This window comes from Macrotis lagotis, chromosome 4 (assembly GCF_037893015.1).
Source record: "Macrotis lagotis isolate mMagLag1 chromosome 4, bilby.v1.9.chrom.fasta, whole genome shotgun sequence".
Classification (NCBI taxonomy): domain Eukaryota; kingdom Metazoa; phylum Chordata; class Mammalia; order Peramelemorphia; family Peramelidae; genus Macrotis; species Macrotis lagotis.
The window spans coordinates 1,239,315-1,255,067 of NC_133661.1; the positions used below are offsets into that span (position 1 = coordinate 1,239,315).

The window sequence follows — 15,753 nt, forward strand, 5'->3', positions numbered from 1 at the left end:
ACCCAGAAACACCCACATTTCTCATGCCAGAGTTTAGAAAGTAATTTAATGGCTCCTCAGAGACCCTATGTGGGCAAGGAGACTAGTGGGAAGGAAAATGAAATATTCAGGAACTATCTTAGACTGTCTCAATGGTTTCCATATCTGAGCTAATTACATTTCTGTGCTCTTGGTCAGCTCTTGCCACAGAACCCCCTGATGGCTCCCAAAGGTCCCTTAAGTTGGGCTTCCACTCTGACATCTTTCTGATCCCCAGGATCCTGGGAAAATGATTGAGGTGGAGTGCCTGGAATATGAACTGGAAATCCTAAGGATTGATGGCAAGGTCAATGTCTATACACGCAGTGCTGTGGAGGTGAGTCTGTACCCCAAGTGTAGGGACCCTGCCCTCACTTAGTACCCAGTCCACCCCAGACAGAGTTTCCCCAACCCCGTCTGCCAGATGAAGGGGAAACTGAGGCCTCAGGAGGGAGGGACAGAGGGGCCCTCCAGAAAATTCAAATGGACGGGTTCCACTAGGCCATACTGCCTGGGGCCCAGGTGCTCACTCCCATTAAGAATTCTGAAAAAGGGAAGGGACAAAACAAAAGAGTGGGGAGTAAAGTTATGTCTCAGTGGAGCTGAGGGCCTCCATCCTGGCTGTTGCCTCCCTCCTCCCCCACCCTCGTTGTTAGGTCAGTTTGGGGAAGGTCCAAAGGAGAGTGACCAGGGTTGGGAAGGGCCTGGAGAGCCACCCGAAAAGGCTGACTGATGGAAGTGGGGATATTTAGCTTAGAGTAGAGAAGAAGGGGAACAGGCAAAGTGGTTTTTGACCTTCATGAAGGCTGTTTGGGGGGCAGAAATGATTCAGTTTGGCCTCAGAATGCCAAGCAGGAGCAGTGGAGGGCAGCTGCCAGGAGGTGGATCTGAGGCGGGGAACAAGAAAAGCTTCTTAAGCATTCCAGCTGTGCAGGTATTGGCTAGGCAGGTTGGAGCATTCCTCTCCAGTCTGCCTTGGAGACTAGAAATTCTGAGAAACTCTGTCATGGAATGGATGGTCTAGTCATCAGCTAGGACCCCTCCCCATCCTCTGGACCCCTCTCCAGTTCACCCTAGGATTCCCCAGAATTAGTCATCCACAGACCCTGATTTGATCACACCCCCACACACACACTTGCCCTATAGCTCCTTGTTGTTACAGGAATAGAACAAGTTTTTCTGAGGACAACCCTGTTGGCACCCACAAGCCCTTCTGCACTGATTCCCATCTTGTGCCCCCACACTGCAGCCCCTCTGACACATGTTTGCACTGAATGCACTCCCCCTTCCCCATTCTCATTCCTCCCTTGGATGCTCCCCATCCTGGGGGAGACTGTCCCTGATAACTTGGAATGGCACCCAGCTTCCTCCCATATCCCTGGAACCTGCATTCAGTTCTCTTTCTCCAAGTCCTTGTATTTGGTCTGGGTGCCCACCATATGGAGTACCAGCCACTCCACAGCAGGTTTGGAACCCCAGTACCAACTGTTGGCCACTGCATACAGTGGAGCATACTAAATGTTTGCTGGGGAAAATTGGTGCTTATGCATTGCCTAGAGTGAAGCCCTCAGTTTGACTGAAGTCTGGAGAAGACCCCGCTGGCTGGCCTGGCAAGGGGCCTGTGGTCAGGAGATGTCCCTAGTCTGGACCTGGACCCAAGCAATATTTTAACCACCCCCTTGTGAAAATCCATGCCGGAAAGTGGCACCCTGGGGTGCATAAGGAGGGCAGGGTTGGGCAGCACCCACTGGCATTTCAATTGATTGATCTAGCTCTTGCCTTCCCTGGCCTTGTGCTGACCAGCCTGGATCATTGGGCATGATCCCCCCAGGGCTGGGGGAAGGGGAAAAGAGAGTAAGGTTAGGACCCTGTGCCCTTAGAACCAGAATGCACTTGGGAGGCCAATGAACCACAGCTCCCACCTCAGGGAAAAGCCAGGTTCCCCAAGGTTATCTGATACAGATTCCCCACCTCTTCCCATCCATGATCACATGGGTCAGAGAGAGATGGGGGCTGGGGTAGGGGGTGAAATACAAAATGAAAATGAGGTCATGAGTGTCAGCATCTGGAGGCTGAGGGGATGTAGAAAGAGACACAGAGACTCCCATGATGAAGCCTCGCTTGATCAGGACTGGGCTAGGTGACAAGCCAATGAGGCAAAGCTGCTGACGTAACGGGGGAAGGCAACCCATAAGGAAAAAGAGAGGGAGAAAAGATCCTATGGTGGGGTCTGGAAAGGAAACCATCCCAAGAACAAGGGAAGTGGCCACAAACTCCCCTCTCCAAGATGGATGTGAGGGAAGTCTCAGTGAGGATCCCTCTGGGCTGAGAGATCAGCCCCCCACAATAGGAAGAGAACTTCACAGGAGATTCAGGAGATGGCAGGCTGGCATCTGCTGCCAGTCCTGGGCATGGGCCTTCCCTTGTGCTGCCTCTGTTTCTTTCTGTTTTTACTTCATTGTGGGAGCCAGGGCTTGTCAGCTTGACCAGCTCCAGTCTTGAGAGTCAGTAGGAAGGGGACAGAAGGGCTCTAGAAAGGCTGGAATCTCCAAAGAGATGGGGATACCTGGGCAGAACCTGCCCCTGGACCACGGGCCTCAGTCGGAGCTGTGGGGAATTTTTTTTTTAGGTTTTTGCAAGGCAGATGGGGTTAAGTGGCTTGCCTAAGGCCACACAGCTAGGTAATTATTAAGTGTCTGAGGCCAGATTTGAACCCAGGTACTCCTGACTCCAAGGCTGGTGCTTTATCCACTGTGCCACCTAGCCGCCCCCGGGGACTTCTTAAAAATGTTATTTGGCTTTTGCCAAGTGTGTTTGAGCAGCCGCACCCTGCTCAGGCTTGCACCCCATCTTCTCTCTGACAGATCCAGCTGAATGTGATCAAGAGGCTGAACTCGGCCTTGATCCGGGCCAAGCGCTTGAAAAACCCCAATGTGATCCAGGTGGTGTGCACCACCCTGTGGAACCTCTGCCTACCCCTGCTGCAGCACAACCTGCGGGGGAACCTGCTCAAGCCCTTGATCCAGGTGGCCGAGGTCCTGGAGGAGATCGACAGGTGAGCAGCGGCACTCATTCTTCTTTACAGGGGCTGCCTGCGCCTCCCTGGGGCCCAGCCTCCACCTCAGAGCCAAGGGTGGGGCAGGTGAGGGGTGGGCAGGTAAAGAGAGGAGCCCACCTCTTGCAGAGCCACAGAATAGGGCCCTACCTCAGAGGGAACCTTGGTGGACCACCAGGATCCCATGGTTGGGTCCTGCACCTATCAGTTGGGGTGAAGGGAGATTCCTTTGGCCCTCTTGAAGGTGGCAGGATGTTCTGATTCTCAGACCTTGGTAAGATGGTAGTATAGGTCAGGAGGGATGTCAAGTGTCCAGTAACCTCAGTGGCTGCCAGGGACTAGAACCAGCTTCTTGATGGAGCACCAAGACCGGGAGTCTCCATGATGCTACTGATGGTGGCCCTTCCTCTTTCCACACTAGTGGGCTTCTCCTCGCCCTCCCCACATCAGTCCTCCATGGTCCAAGGATTGGAAACAGTGGGGCAGGGCACCTTCACCCACTCTGGCAGAAGTTCTTAACCTGGGTCCACCATGGAGAGATGAACTGGGATAGGCAAAAAGTGGGTACCTTTATCTTCACTTAGCTCTCACTGAGGCTGAGTGTGCAATCAATTCTTGAAAAGTATTTTTCATGGGGGGTTTCCTTCCAGTCCACCTCCCACCCCACGCTGCCCAAGCGGCAGTGTCCTATGCCCATGGAGAAGACTGAGGACTTCCGTCAGGACACAAGGTGGAGAAACCTCCCTAGGAGCCTCTCTGCAGGACTTTGTATGGGCAAGGGTCATTCAGGGAGGCCCCCCCAGTGCACACTAGAGGTGGCGCAGGGTTCGGGCACTCATGGGAGGCCCAGTGGTAGAGAGCCACAGTGCAGCTGCAGGTGGGAAGCATGCCAGCTCAGGGAACCTGTGGCACACATTGTCCCCAATACCTCTGTGGGATGAGAGAGGAAGCTGTGTGACTGTAGGTCTTCTGAGTCTGCTCTTGTGGCTGTGATGTCTATTCTTTGAGTTCCTGGCATCCCCCACCCTAAAGCTTCCAGGTCATCTGGTTGGGGCTGACCTGGGCCTATCTGCCTTTGACTAATCCTCATCCCCACCCCAAGTCTTCCAGGTACCTGCCTCTACCTTTCCCTGATCTGGGAGCTCCCTCCCCAGAGGTCCACACCTGAGTAATGGCCTAGCAGGCCATGTTCACCAACCTCTGAGGAGTGTGTTGGCCTGTTTTGTCCAATCTAGGCCTTACTGAATAGTAGCAGTGATGATGATGATGATAATACTGGAAGGCACTTTGTCTGCATCTTAACATCTCAGATTCCTTGATTCTGGCTGGACTCCCATCCAGAGCCACCTCAGGGGCCTTTTCCTAGCTCCCCCAGGAGGCTGCTGCTTCCCTACACTCCACTCTGCCCTTTCTTTTTATCCGTTTCATACTCAGTGCTAAGGGCAGTGTAGGGTGTTCCAGGACAGGCTAGTTTCCTTCTTTGTACTTTTGTCAGTGGGCACTCATCTGTGCCTGGAGGTGATGTATGGATGGTTTACTTTCAGGGAGCTTCTCATCCCACACATAAAAACATGTTCATCTTAATCATTTTGAGCTAAAAATGAAGTCACAAAAGGGATTCTGTATGAAGTTTTAATCTCCAAGATCTTAACCTAGAAACCTTTATGTGGAAGACAGTAAATATAGTGATCAGCTTAATGAGGGGAAAGCATTCATGATGCTGATGTGATGTTTTTGTCCATCCTTCTTGAAGAAGACCATGACCCCAAGGAGGTGAGGCCATGAAAACACATGAATTGGATTTGAGGCAGGGCTGTACTAAAATCACTAGCCTGTGACTTTCTCCTCTGGAGTCATCTGGGTCCAATGACTAGATATGAATCAGGAGATGGCCCTGGATACAAAGCAGTCAGAGTTAAGTGACTCGCCCAAGTTCACAGAGCTAGTAAGTGTTGGTGTTTGAGACTGGATTTGAACTCCCATCCTCCTGATTCTAATGCCACTGCTCTATCGCTTTGGGTATGATTCTCGCTTTTGGGTGCAAGGGGTCCCAGTTTAAGTCCTCGACTCACCTGTCAAAAGTATTGATTGAAATCTCATAGGGTCGTAAAATTTTGGCAGCCAACTGACCAAGTTCCACAATAGTACATGAAGGTCTCATTGATAACTTTATGATCCTCTTCCCCATCCATGAGGTCTATTCCATGTCAGAACCGAGAGATCCAATTAGCAGGATTATGGTTTCCTTTTCTGGTTTGACATTTTGTTACCAGATATGATACATACATAAAAACTAGCATTTCTCCTTTTCCACAATGTTTTAAGTATAAGAAGTTATTTATAGAGAAAACAGCAGTTTCCTACCTCCTCAGGATGGTCCTCATCTAGGTGTTGCCCATCTGTGAAAGCCAAACTTGCAGAAGTGATTGGAGGGCAACCAGGCTATTTCATCCAGAGTTTAGCATGCAGACTTACTAACCCCAATTAGAGGCTGAGAAACCAATTGGGATCAGAAATAGAACATGGAAAGAAATTTGACTTTGACAGTATATACATGTATGTGCCATGTATTCTTGGACTACGTGTTGCAATTATGCCTGTGTATCTATGTGTGTTTTGAGTGCTCGCGTGCAGTATGAATGTGTATCTCATAAGCATGTGTGCACATGTGATATATTACAAATGTGTGTGCACACATGCAGTTTGTGTGTATCATGTGTTATGTGAGCACACACGTGAGACATGCAGTGTAAATAGTGTAAGCCTGGGCAAGTCACCCTGGCTGCCTCTGCTTATTGCTCTGTCAAACGGGCATAACCTATTTCTCTTAGGTTGTTGTGAGAATCAAAGGAGATAATAATTGCTGTAATAATAGCTGTCTACATCTTTGTCATTCACTCAAGCATCATCTCATCCATGAAACCTTTGCCAAGCCCCTCAGCTGCCAGTGTCTCCTCCCCAGCATTTGTGTGACTCTTATGTAAATATGTGTGTGAATGTTGTTGCCCTTGTGTCCCCAGGACTAGGCATCTTTTGACTTGGTCATAGTCAATATGACACCCATAAAAGGCACACCTACTCTGGGTAGGCCAGGCCCTCTGCTAAGCACTGGGAATGCAAAGATGTAGAAAGAAAGAGGATCCCTGCCCTCGTGAAGCTTACACTTGCCTGAGAAGACAGTACACAAAAGGGAGAGTGGGCTATCCAGGAGACCAGTAGAGGACTGAGAAGAGAATGCCCCTGAATAATGGTGACCCCAGGAGGAGAGAAGGAAGTGGGTGTTGGGGAGGGTCAGTGTCTAGACCCAAGAGGCCTTAGGCAAAGGCAGAAGATGAGACCAACAGTCGCTGAGAGGTACAAGGTCATCTCGGAGTTGTTTCTGAGACAGACCAGACTAGACAAAGACTTCTGCTTCCTTTTTCTAGTTTGATGATCGTGATGCGCTGCCAAGTTCACATTGAAATCGCCCATATTGAAGAGGACGAAAACAGGGTGGAGGTAGCCATGGAGCATCTCCAGAAGGCCATGCATCTTGATCCCCTGGGGGAATACAAAGAACATCTCAAAATGGCACTCAACCGCCTCCATCTGCGCTCCATGTTATACCAGGTGCCCAAGCGGATGGAAGACAAGGCTGTCATGGCTATTGAACAGGTATGGAGGGAAGCGTTGTTGGGGACGGAAACAGGGTAAGGAAAGGTCACCTATGACTCAGACTGACTGTGAAAAAGTCAGTTTACTTGTCCAAACCTCAGTTTTCTCTCTGATAAAATGGAACTAATGATAATCATTGGGGTGGCCTGCTCCACAGCTGAAGCTCCACATAGACAACACCTTGCAGACCTTCAAAAGCCATAGATGAATGAGCTATTGTGGTATATCTGAAAAGACAGGGAGAGCAAGCACTGAAGGAACTCTGCCCTCATCCGTTACTCTCCATCCAGTGACACAACTTCTAGTTAATCTGTTCAGCTCAAGACAGAAGCCAAGGTTTCCTACAAGGGAACAGGATGCCTGTCCCAGACACTGTGCTGGGGGATAGTTCTATGCATAACTTGATGGAATGGGAGCCAATTTGCCACAAGGGAAAGAACCATCATGTCAAATGATAACCTCAGGGAAGATTTGAACAAGAAGCAGAACAGGACCCCGTAGTGAGCTTGGATTCCAAGACATTTTCCCATGAGTACATGGAGTAGGGCACTGGACTGAGATGAAGTCTGTCCCTTTTAGTGGATTGAGATTTCAAAGCAAGTCAATTGTGCACCAATCAGTCAGTTGATAAGCATTTATTATGCACCTACTATATGCCAGACCTTGTGTTAAGCACTAAGGATCAAAAGAGGAAGCAGTATCCCTGCCCTCAGGAGCTTACATTCTGAGGGAGAGGGAGGTGGTAGTTGTGGAGTCTAGGACACCTCTGGCAGAAGGTGGAGTCTGAGGATTCCAAGATGGGGAGAGTGGTCCAGAACGGAGACTGGAACTAAGAGATGTGTGGTGCAGTATGTGGTGTCACAGCAGAGACCAGGTCCTTGGATTGCATTGAGATGAAAGATGTCATTAGGAACTGTGGATCCAGGCAAAAGGTCTCATATTTGATCCTGGAGGTTATAGGAGAGCCCCTGGAGTTGATTGAATAGGAGAGTGATATGATCAATTTAGCAGATGAAGAGAAGGTAAAATGCAGTGGAGAGAGACTGAAGACAGGTGTCCCCCCTCTCCCCAGGAACTAGCCCATGCATGAGGGAATGAGGGTCTGTACCATGGTGGGAGCAGAGAGAGGGTGAAAAAGTAGAAGGTTCAAGCCTAGGTTACTGCTTGGGGAGGAAGAAGAGAGAGGTTGAGGAATGAAGAGTATAAGCATGAGGGACTGGGAGGAGCATATTGGCCTAGAAAGTAAGAGGAAACTTTGTGACCTGTGGTATTGAAGATGCTCTGGACACCCACCCTGAGATGTCTAAGAGGCAATTGGAGATGTGGGAGTAGACATTAGGAGTCAGCTTAGGGCTGGACAAATAGGTCCCAGAGTCATCTGCAGAGAGATGGATCAAGAGAGTTGGTGAGATCACAAGGAGACATAGCCTGGAGGGAGGGGGGAGCAGAGGGCCCAGGACAGAGCCCTGGGGGACACCCATGGTTAGAGGGCCTGGAGCAAAGGAGATTGAGCAGGAGCAGTCAGAGGGGGCGGGAAACCAGCAGAGAGACAGACTCCCAAAAACCAAGAGAGAAAGAAGCGAGATGGAGGAGATGTGGACAATCAGCAGAGGGCTCTTGGCCGAAGATTGAGCTGAGGAGGTTACTGCCTACACACTGAGGCCTTTCAATTCAAAATCTAGCGTCACTGAAGGCTAAAACGGAAAAAAGGACCAAGTTGGCACTTGGCACCAGTTTACCAAAGTCACTTCTTTTTAACAAAAGAAAAGAAAAACTCCTGCAAACACCACAGTCTCTGGATGTAAAATAACAGTAAACATGGTTGAATGTGTTGACAAATTAGACTTCCCTCTTCCCTGAGGGTTATAAGCACAGTTGTCTTTGAGCTTCCATCTGCCAAAGGTCTGTTTGCTTATTGATTATGCTGAGTCACCCAGCTTTTGTGGGAACCCACCCAAGGTCCCAGTGCCCGATTCCCAGATGCTTTGCTCTAGAGCTCCTTTTCTGTCTCAGGGCACCTGGTCCTTTGGCTAAAACCAGTGACTTGTCTGGGCAGTCCTCATTCCTCTAAGCCCACCCTCAGCATCATCCATTTCCTATCTGTCCCAACACATGGAAAGCAGAGTATGGAGGCAAAACCGAGAGTAGCTTCTTTTCTTTTTTTTTTTTAACTTTTTTTTAGGTTTTTGCAAGGCAAATGGGGTTAAGTGGCTTGCCCAAGGCCACACAGCTAGGTCATTATTAAGTGTCTGAGACCAGATTTGAACCCAGGTACTCCTGACTCCAAGGCCGGTGCTTTATCCACTACACCACCTAGCCACCCCCAGCTTCTTTTCTAGAAAATATTGATGGTTCCACTCTTAAATGTGAAGTGACTGGGAACCTGTGGCTGGTGAAGGTCCCGTTCTCCTGAAGAGAGTGCCCTCTCCCCGAGCTAGAAATGAACTTTGACCATTCAAGTAGGCAGGAAGCCCAGAGGTCTCCTGGGCCACCTCTCTTATTCTACAGATGAAGCAGGGAGGCCTCAAGAGGTCCAGAGCTTTGTCCTGGTCCCCAGTGCATCAGAGTAGAAAGGGGGGGGCTAATGCTCTGGAGTCATTCATGGTCTTTGCCATCCTCACGGGTGTCACCTCTTGTTGATCACAGGCAAAAAAAGCAAAACCCAAAGACAGCGTAAGGAAAAAACGGGCTCTGCTGGTGACTGTCGGTCTTGCGTTGGCACCAGATGCTTTTCAAATCGTTCTGGATGGCGAGAATGAGTCCAAAGGTAGCTAACTGCCCCTTGGGGCTCTGACCACCCAGCTACCCAAGGGCACCTCCAACCCTCCCTCATTCCCCTAGTCCTTTGAGATTCGTGACAACCATTATTCTTCACCTGTTCTTTGAGGAGATTGTGATCCCTATTCAACTCAAAGAGACTGAGAAACAAGAAAGAGAGGAAGAAAAAGAGAAGAGACAGAGATAGAGGAGAGAGGATAGGGAAAGAGAATAAAGGAGAGGGGAGAGACAGGGAGAAGGAGACAGGTAAAAGAGACAGAGACAGCCAGAGATAGAAAAGACAGAGATAGACACAAAGACACAGAGACAGGCACACGGGAAAGAGAGAGAGACAGAGAGGAGAGAGAAGGGAGTGAACACTTCCAAGCTCTTCCCTCCTTTCCCATGGATGGGCTGTCCTCATCTGGGGGCCCCTGGAGCCACAGGTCAGATGCGTCATACCTTTCCAAGTACCATCACACCCCTAATTCTCTGACTCACCTGTCTCCAGAGATTCTGAGAACTGGCAGAGTGGTAGGTAGGTAAAAGTGTCATCTCTAGGGCATCTCTGGGGGTAGACAGCTTGAGCCTTCTTGTCCAAGTCTAGCCCAAAGAACCAATCAGGATGACTTGCTGGGTAGGAAGCCAGCCCTCTGCCCCCCATATCTGTGCCTTCTGGCTGGCATCCACAGTAGCCAATGGAAGAGGTTCTCTTTGACCCTGCAGCTTGGGCAGAGAACACAAGAGGTGGAAATGGGGACTCAGCCTTGTCCCAAAGGACTCTGGCCAGCAGAGAAGCATGAGTTTGGGCACCCTCATGCTTGGACTTCTCTCAGGGTCTTGAGGTGCCTTCCTCACTTTCAGTGTCTGCTGGGAAAAGCAGGAGGCAAATCAGCTTCCTCTGTGCAAAGGCCCGTCATCACACATCGAGCATCGACAAAGTCGAGGGCCATCTGAAGTGGCTGAAGCAGGACAACCAGGATGAGAGGTGGGCTCCCCCTATAGGGCAACCTTTTATCAAGGTCAAGTTCTCCCAGGCCCTCAGCCAGGACCCAGGACCCCAGTTCATTGTGAGAACTTCCATATTTCCAATAGCTTATAGGACCTTGGACAAGTCCCCTCCTTTCACAGGCTCAGTGTCCTTGTCTCAGACACAAGGGGACTGGGATGACCCTGAAGCATTTTTCTGGGAGGCTCATGGGCTGCTTCAGAGGAAGTACCAAGGATGTGGGAGACTTTTGCAGAGAAGGGGGCCCCTGTGGCCCCAGGGCCTACCCTCCAGCACCCCAGAGTAGGTGAGACCTTTCTCTGCACTTGTCCCTAAGTGGGGCAGGGCCTGGTTCAGGTACTCTCACGATGGGGGCCTGGGGGAGAGACCTCCCTAGTTGGGGGTTCAACTCCCCTCTAACCATTGGGCTCTTGGGATCCAGGATCTACATTTGGGCTGATTTAGCCAAGGTGGCCCGGAAGCAAGGTGTGTGGGACGTCTGCCGGACCGCCTGCCGCTTCTGCCTCCTTTATGACGTGGTGGCCAAGAAGATGTTAAAGGTCAAGAAAGGTGAGGCAGCCGACGGGCCCATAGTCCTCTCCCCCATGCCCCCCTTCACACACGTGTGCCTAATACCCCCATGATGTGCATCCAGATTCTTATATCTGGGAACACCCCTCATATATGGACATACCCTCACACACCCATGCATACCCACTCTCCCACACCTCCCATACCTTCCCACATATACCCCCTCACATCTGCACACCTGCACACATGTTCTCCCAAACCCCCACACTCTCCTACTTATACACACTACCCACAACTACACACCTGCACACATACATACACACAGACCACACTCAACCTACCTACGCACTTGCCCGACATACCCACATCCATGCCTACACACAACCACACACACACAGCCACACACACACACACACACACACACGCACTGTCCCCTCCCCAGTCCCTCACTCCCCTCCCTGACGATGGCCACAGTCAACTGAGATGATGAGGAAGAGAGAGGTCACTGGGGGAAGCCAGCATTTATTTTATGAAGTGCCGAGTGTGTGCAGGAATTGGACTAATGACCACAATTATTTCATTGGCTCCTCACAACACTCCAGAGAGAGGGCACTTATTATCCTGAGATTATGGTTGGAGAAATGGAGAGACAAAGAGAGTTCAATGACTGGTTCGGGGTCACTCAGATCATACACCTCTGGGGCTGAACTTGAACTCAGATCTTCCTTATTCTGGGCCCTGCCCTCTGTGACTGGAGCAGCCTGGAGGGGTGATTGATGGTAGAGGGGCTAGGTCCATGGGAAGTTGTACGGGTGAGGCCCATCCTGGTCCCCAGACCCTGCTCTGGGAGGCCCTGGCAGGGCTGCAGGGCAGCCGGTGTCATGACCATTGGAGGGAGGAGAAAACTGAGGCTGGCCAGAGCAGCTGGTGGGCATGCTCCAGAGGGGACCCTCGGCTGTCATTTTAGGAATGGGGAAGAAGAAGAAGGGTGTGGCGGAGGCGAACCCAGAGGGGGAATTAGTCTCGCCCACCCCCAGAGTCGTCCCGGTGGACATACAGCGCATCTTTGCCGAAGTGGGCTTCATCAATGCTGAGGTCACTGGGCTGAGGGGTGGGGGTGGGGCTGGCGCAGGGGGAGGAGGGTGCTGATGAGGTCACTTATAGGCAGCCCCTCCCACATTCACGCTCACACCAAATACTCACATACCCTATCACATACACTCTTACACAGTCGCACTCACTTTTACACACACACACACACACACACACACATTCTCAATAGGAAAGCCCTAGCAGGATCACTTGCAACTGGGTGGGGAAGCGAGGGGGGTTGAGGGTTTCCTGTCTCCTAGACCCTCGCTTGCAGAAGCCTGGTGGTCTTGCAGAACCATGGGCAGCCTAGGCCCACAGGCCATGCCACTTAGGGAAGGGGGGGGCGTGTTCCCGACTTTGGACCCGGTCCTCAGCCCAGCAGCTCAGGACATGGCATTCCCAGCCTGGCCTTGCTCACTGACCTCTCTTTTGTTACCACCCCTAGGCCATCATCCACTTCCTTCAGTCAGAGGGCATTGCTCTGAATGACCGGCCCGTCCCCCCAGAAACTTCCGTCCAGCACCACACTGGCAACATTGTGGTTCCCCCGGAGGAGGATGCTGAGTGGCTCACCTACAGGTCTCTCCCCCTACTGCTGACCAGGACTTGACCTTCTTCTCCCCATGGTCAGGCTCCATTCTGACCTCTGGACCATCAAGAAAACAGGCCGACGATAGGTTCTGAGGGTCCAGAGGGTTGGGAACGGGAGGTCATAGCAGAAGCTCCCTCAGAACTGGGCTCCCAAGACCAGGGCTGCAGTGGGGAGATGCCACTGCTGCAAAAGCTAATGAGGTGGGACCCAGAGCAGCTGACCAGGGGGACTCCCTTCACCCATGGCCCCAGGTACACCCATGGCTCCTAGGGATGCCCGTGGCATTGGTTCAGGGAGCTCCTTCCCCCAGGGTCAACCTACAGTGAAGAATTTGAAAGGTTTGGAACTGGGAGCCTGCAAAGCCTGAAGCAGAGTCCTCCTGAAGCGGAGGCCTACTCTCTGCCCACCCCCTCTGCTCCTTGGGTTTATGGGGGCTGCCCTTGGTGGATCCTTGGCCGTGCTGGCCATTCGGGAGCCTACCTTTCACGTCAACCCGTCCTGGGGGGTTCCCCCATTCCCCTGACTGGTTTGATGTGTCTCTGGGCCTCGGCTTCCTGCTGACCACTGGGCCTGCCGGTCCTAACCCTATAGGCCTCTCATACGACCCCCACCCTCTCCAGACAGCCCTCCCCGGGGAGGGAATCAGCAGGTTCTGCTGCCTCTTCTCTGGCTTAAGCTGGTCTAAGCAGACAGGCCTTTCCTGTACTTAACAGTCCAGATGAGGGCGGTCTCAGGACAGGGGCCCCCACTATCCTAGGAGCTTCATCAATGACCACATCCCCCGTTGACTCCCGGGGAGCTTGTGGCCCACTCAGACCCCCCCCCAGATCTTTATTCAAAAATGAAAGACTACGTTTTTGAGATTCTGCTCAGTACTCTGACCTGCCTGCCTACCATCCACTGTGGAGTAGCCCTTCTTCCCATCTGGGGGTCATCTGCAAATCAGATGACCTTTAACCCAATCCCTGCTGCCGAGGTAAAACAGAGAGGACCAAGCACAGCTCCCCTTGTCCAGGCTCTCACAGTCCATCGTTGGTGATGGTTCAGCTGATCAGGCCCCAGAGAACGTTGCCCTTCAGGGGCAGGGCAGCCAGCTGGCTCCCTCGCTCTCTCACCTGACATATCTCAGGCATGTTAGGAATGAGCTGAGCCGTACCACTGGTGACCCCACCTCCCCCCTGGCTCTAGGATGCCCCAGAACTCACCTGACAGAGTTGCCACTCCCCCACCAGGCTGGGCTAGCCCAGGGCATTCTCCTCTGTATGGCACCTTGGCATTGCCTGGCCTTTCTATCCTGACACTCACAACGAGAGCACCTAATAAGTTGTTCCTCCCTCCCTCCTTCCTTCCCTCCTCTCTCTCCTCTCTCCCTCCTTCCTTCCTTCCTTGTTCTGGAATCACCTAGATTATCAAAGGGCATTCACCCCAGTAGGTATACAAAAGTGCCCAGGCCAATAAGAACATGGCTGAGAGCTTGGCAGGCCCAGCTTAAGGGCCTAGAGAGTGGGCCTTTCAAGCCAGCACTCTGTCCTCCCTGCTTCTGGGAAGACCAGAGCCCCTTTCCTACTTTCCTCTGCTCCTGCCTTTACCTATATAACTACAAGTGGTTGTAATAATAGGCAACACTCTTTTCCTTGGGGGCCTGGAGCCCTAGAGCCGTGAAGCCTAGCAGAATCCTCCCCTGCTCCTCCCACCCCAGCCCTGGACGGCAGTGGCTCCTCCCTTCCCTGTCCCTGAACAGAAGTGCCCCCCTCTCGCCTTCTTAGACCTCTCTGACCCTAGACAGTCAGGGCGTGGGGGGAGGCCTGCCCCGACCACCCTTCCCCAGCTCCTCCCTGGCTGGGGTGCTTCTGAGGGCTCCTCTTGTCCTCCTAGCTCCTGGATTGAGAACCTGTCTCAGTATGTGATGAGGAACTGGCTGCGGTCAGCAGAGATTGGGCAGGAGATCAACGAGGCCTGGCTGGTCCACAACACCGTGGTCTATGTCCTCAACCACAACCATCACCTGATCACTGCCGGCCGGCAGAGAGAGCTCCTGGACCTGCTTCAGGCCCTGCTGAATATCATGAAGGTCACAGGCCACAATGGGTAAGGGAAGGCCCGGCCTGGCCAGCCAGACACCCAGGGAGTCCCTGCCCTCCAGACGCTTATGCTCTGCCCTGGGGAGGGAACAGCACTGATGGGGGAGGATAACTTTGAGAGGGAAAATGTACCTATGACCAGGAAGCGATGAGGAGGGCTTCCTCCAAAGGTTCAGGAGGCCCAGGAGCTCATGATGAAGAGAAGTGCCCAAGCGTTTATTATGCACCTACTGTGTGGAGCCCTTCTCTTGGGCCAACTAAATCTAGAAACAAGTTCCCAATGACTGGGGGGAGGGGGAGGCTTCCTGTGGAAGGTAGGATTTTATCTGGGACATGAAGGAGGGAGAGCCTTCTGGGCCTGGGGGCCCCAGGGAAGATAGACATGCTCTATATATTTGAGAAATGAGGTCTTCATCAAGATATTTCAATTTAAAGGCATCATGGCAATATTTAGGCTTTTGAGCTCCTGCCATCCTTTGGGACCTTCCCTAGAAGATCCTTGTGGAGGACCTCAGTTTCCCAATCTGTTGCATGAAGATTTTAGACTAACTTCCAAAGTCCATCATTCCTTACAGCAGATGAGAAAATGGAAGATCACATCAGCAGCAAGTAGCAGGGCCAGGGGTTCAGGTCATCCCTGCTGCCCTAAACTTTCTTGGCAAACATTGCCCATCTTGATTTCCTTGGGGGGTCTCCTGTGCTCCCATGAAAGAGAAGTGAGGGGCAGCTAGGTGACTCAGGACACAGAGCATCTGCTCAGGAGTCTAGAGGACCTGAGTTCAAATCTGACCTCAGACACAAAGAGACACTTAGACCCTGGGCAAGGTATTTAACTCCAATTGTCTCCAAAGAAGGGGAACAAGAGAGAGACAGAAAGACAGAGAGACAGCACTTTTACAAAAGCCAAATCAGGAGATGAGAAATTTCAGCCAATGCTGTTCTAGTCTTGGGAGGGGCCTCCAGAAAACCTGAATCCCCAAGTCAC

The 15,753-nt window shown here is 51.8% G+C and overlaps 1 protein-coding gene across 1 annotated transcript in view; it reads left to right on the forward strand.

The window, feature by feature from the left end:
- The window catches only part of CFAP46 (cilia and flagella associated protein 46), a 128,937-nt gene that overhangs the window by 23,458 nt on the left and 89,726 nt on the right, over positions 1-15,753 (forward strand). The window contains 9 exon segments of the mRNA XM_074232114.1: positions 257-355; positions 2,883-3,073; positions 6,499-6,727; positions 9,374-9,494; positions 10,349-10,472; positions 10,915-11,042; positions 11,971-12,098; positions 12,541-12,674; positions 14,563-14,775. Coding sequence (XP_074088215.1) covers positions 257-355; positions 2,883-3,073; positions 6,499-6,727; positions 9,374-9,494; positions 10,349-10,472; positions 10,915-11,042; positions 11,971-12,098; positions 12,541-12,674; positions 14,563-14,775 — 1,367 coding nt within the window.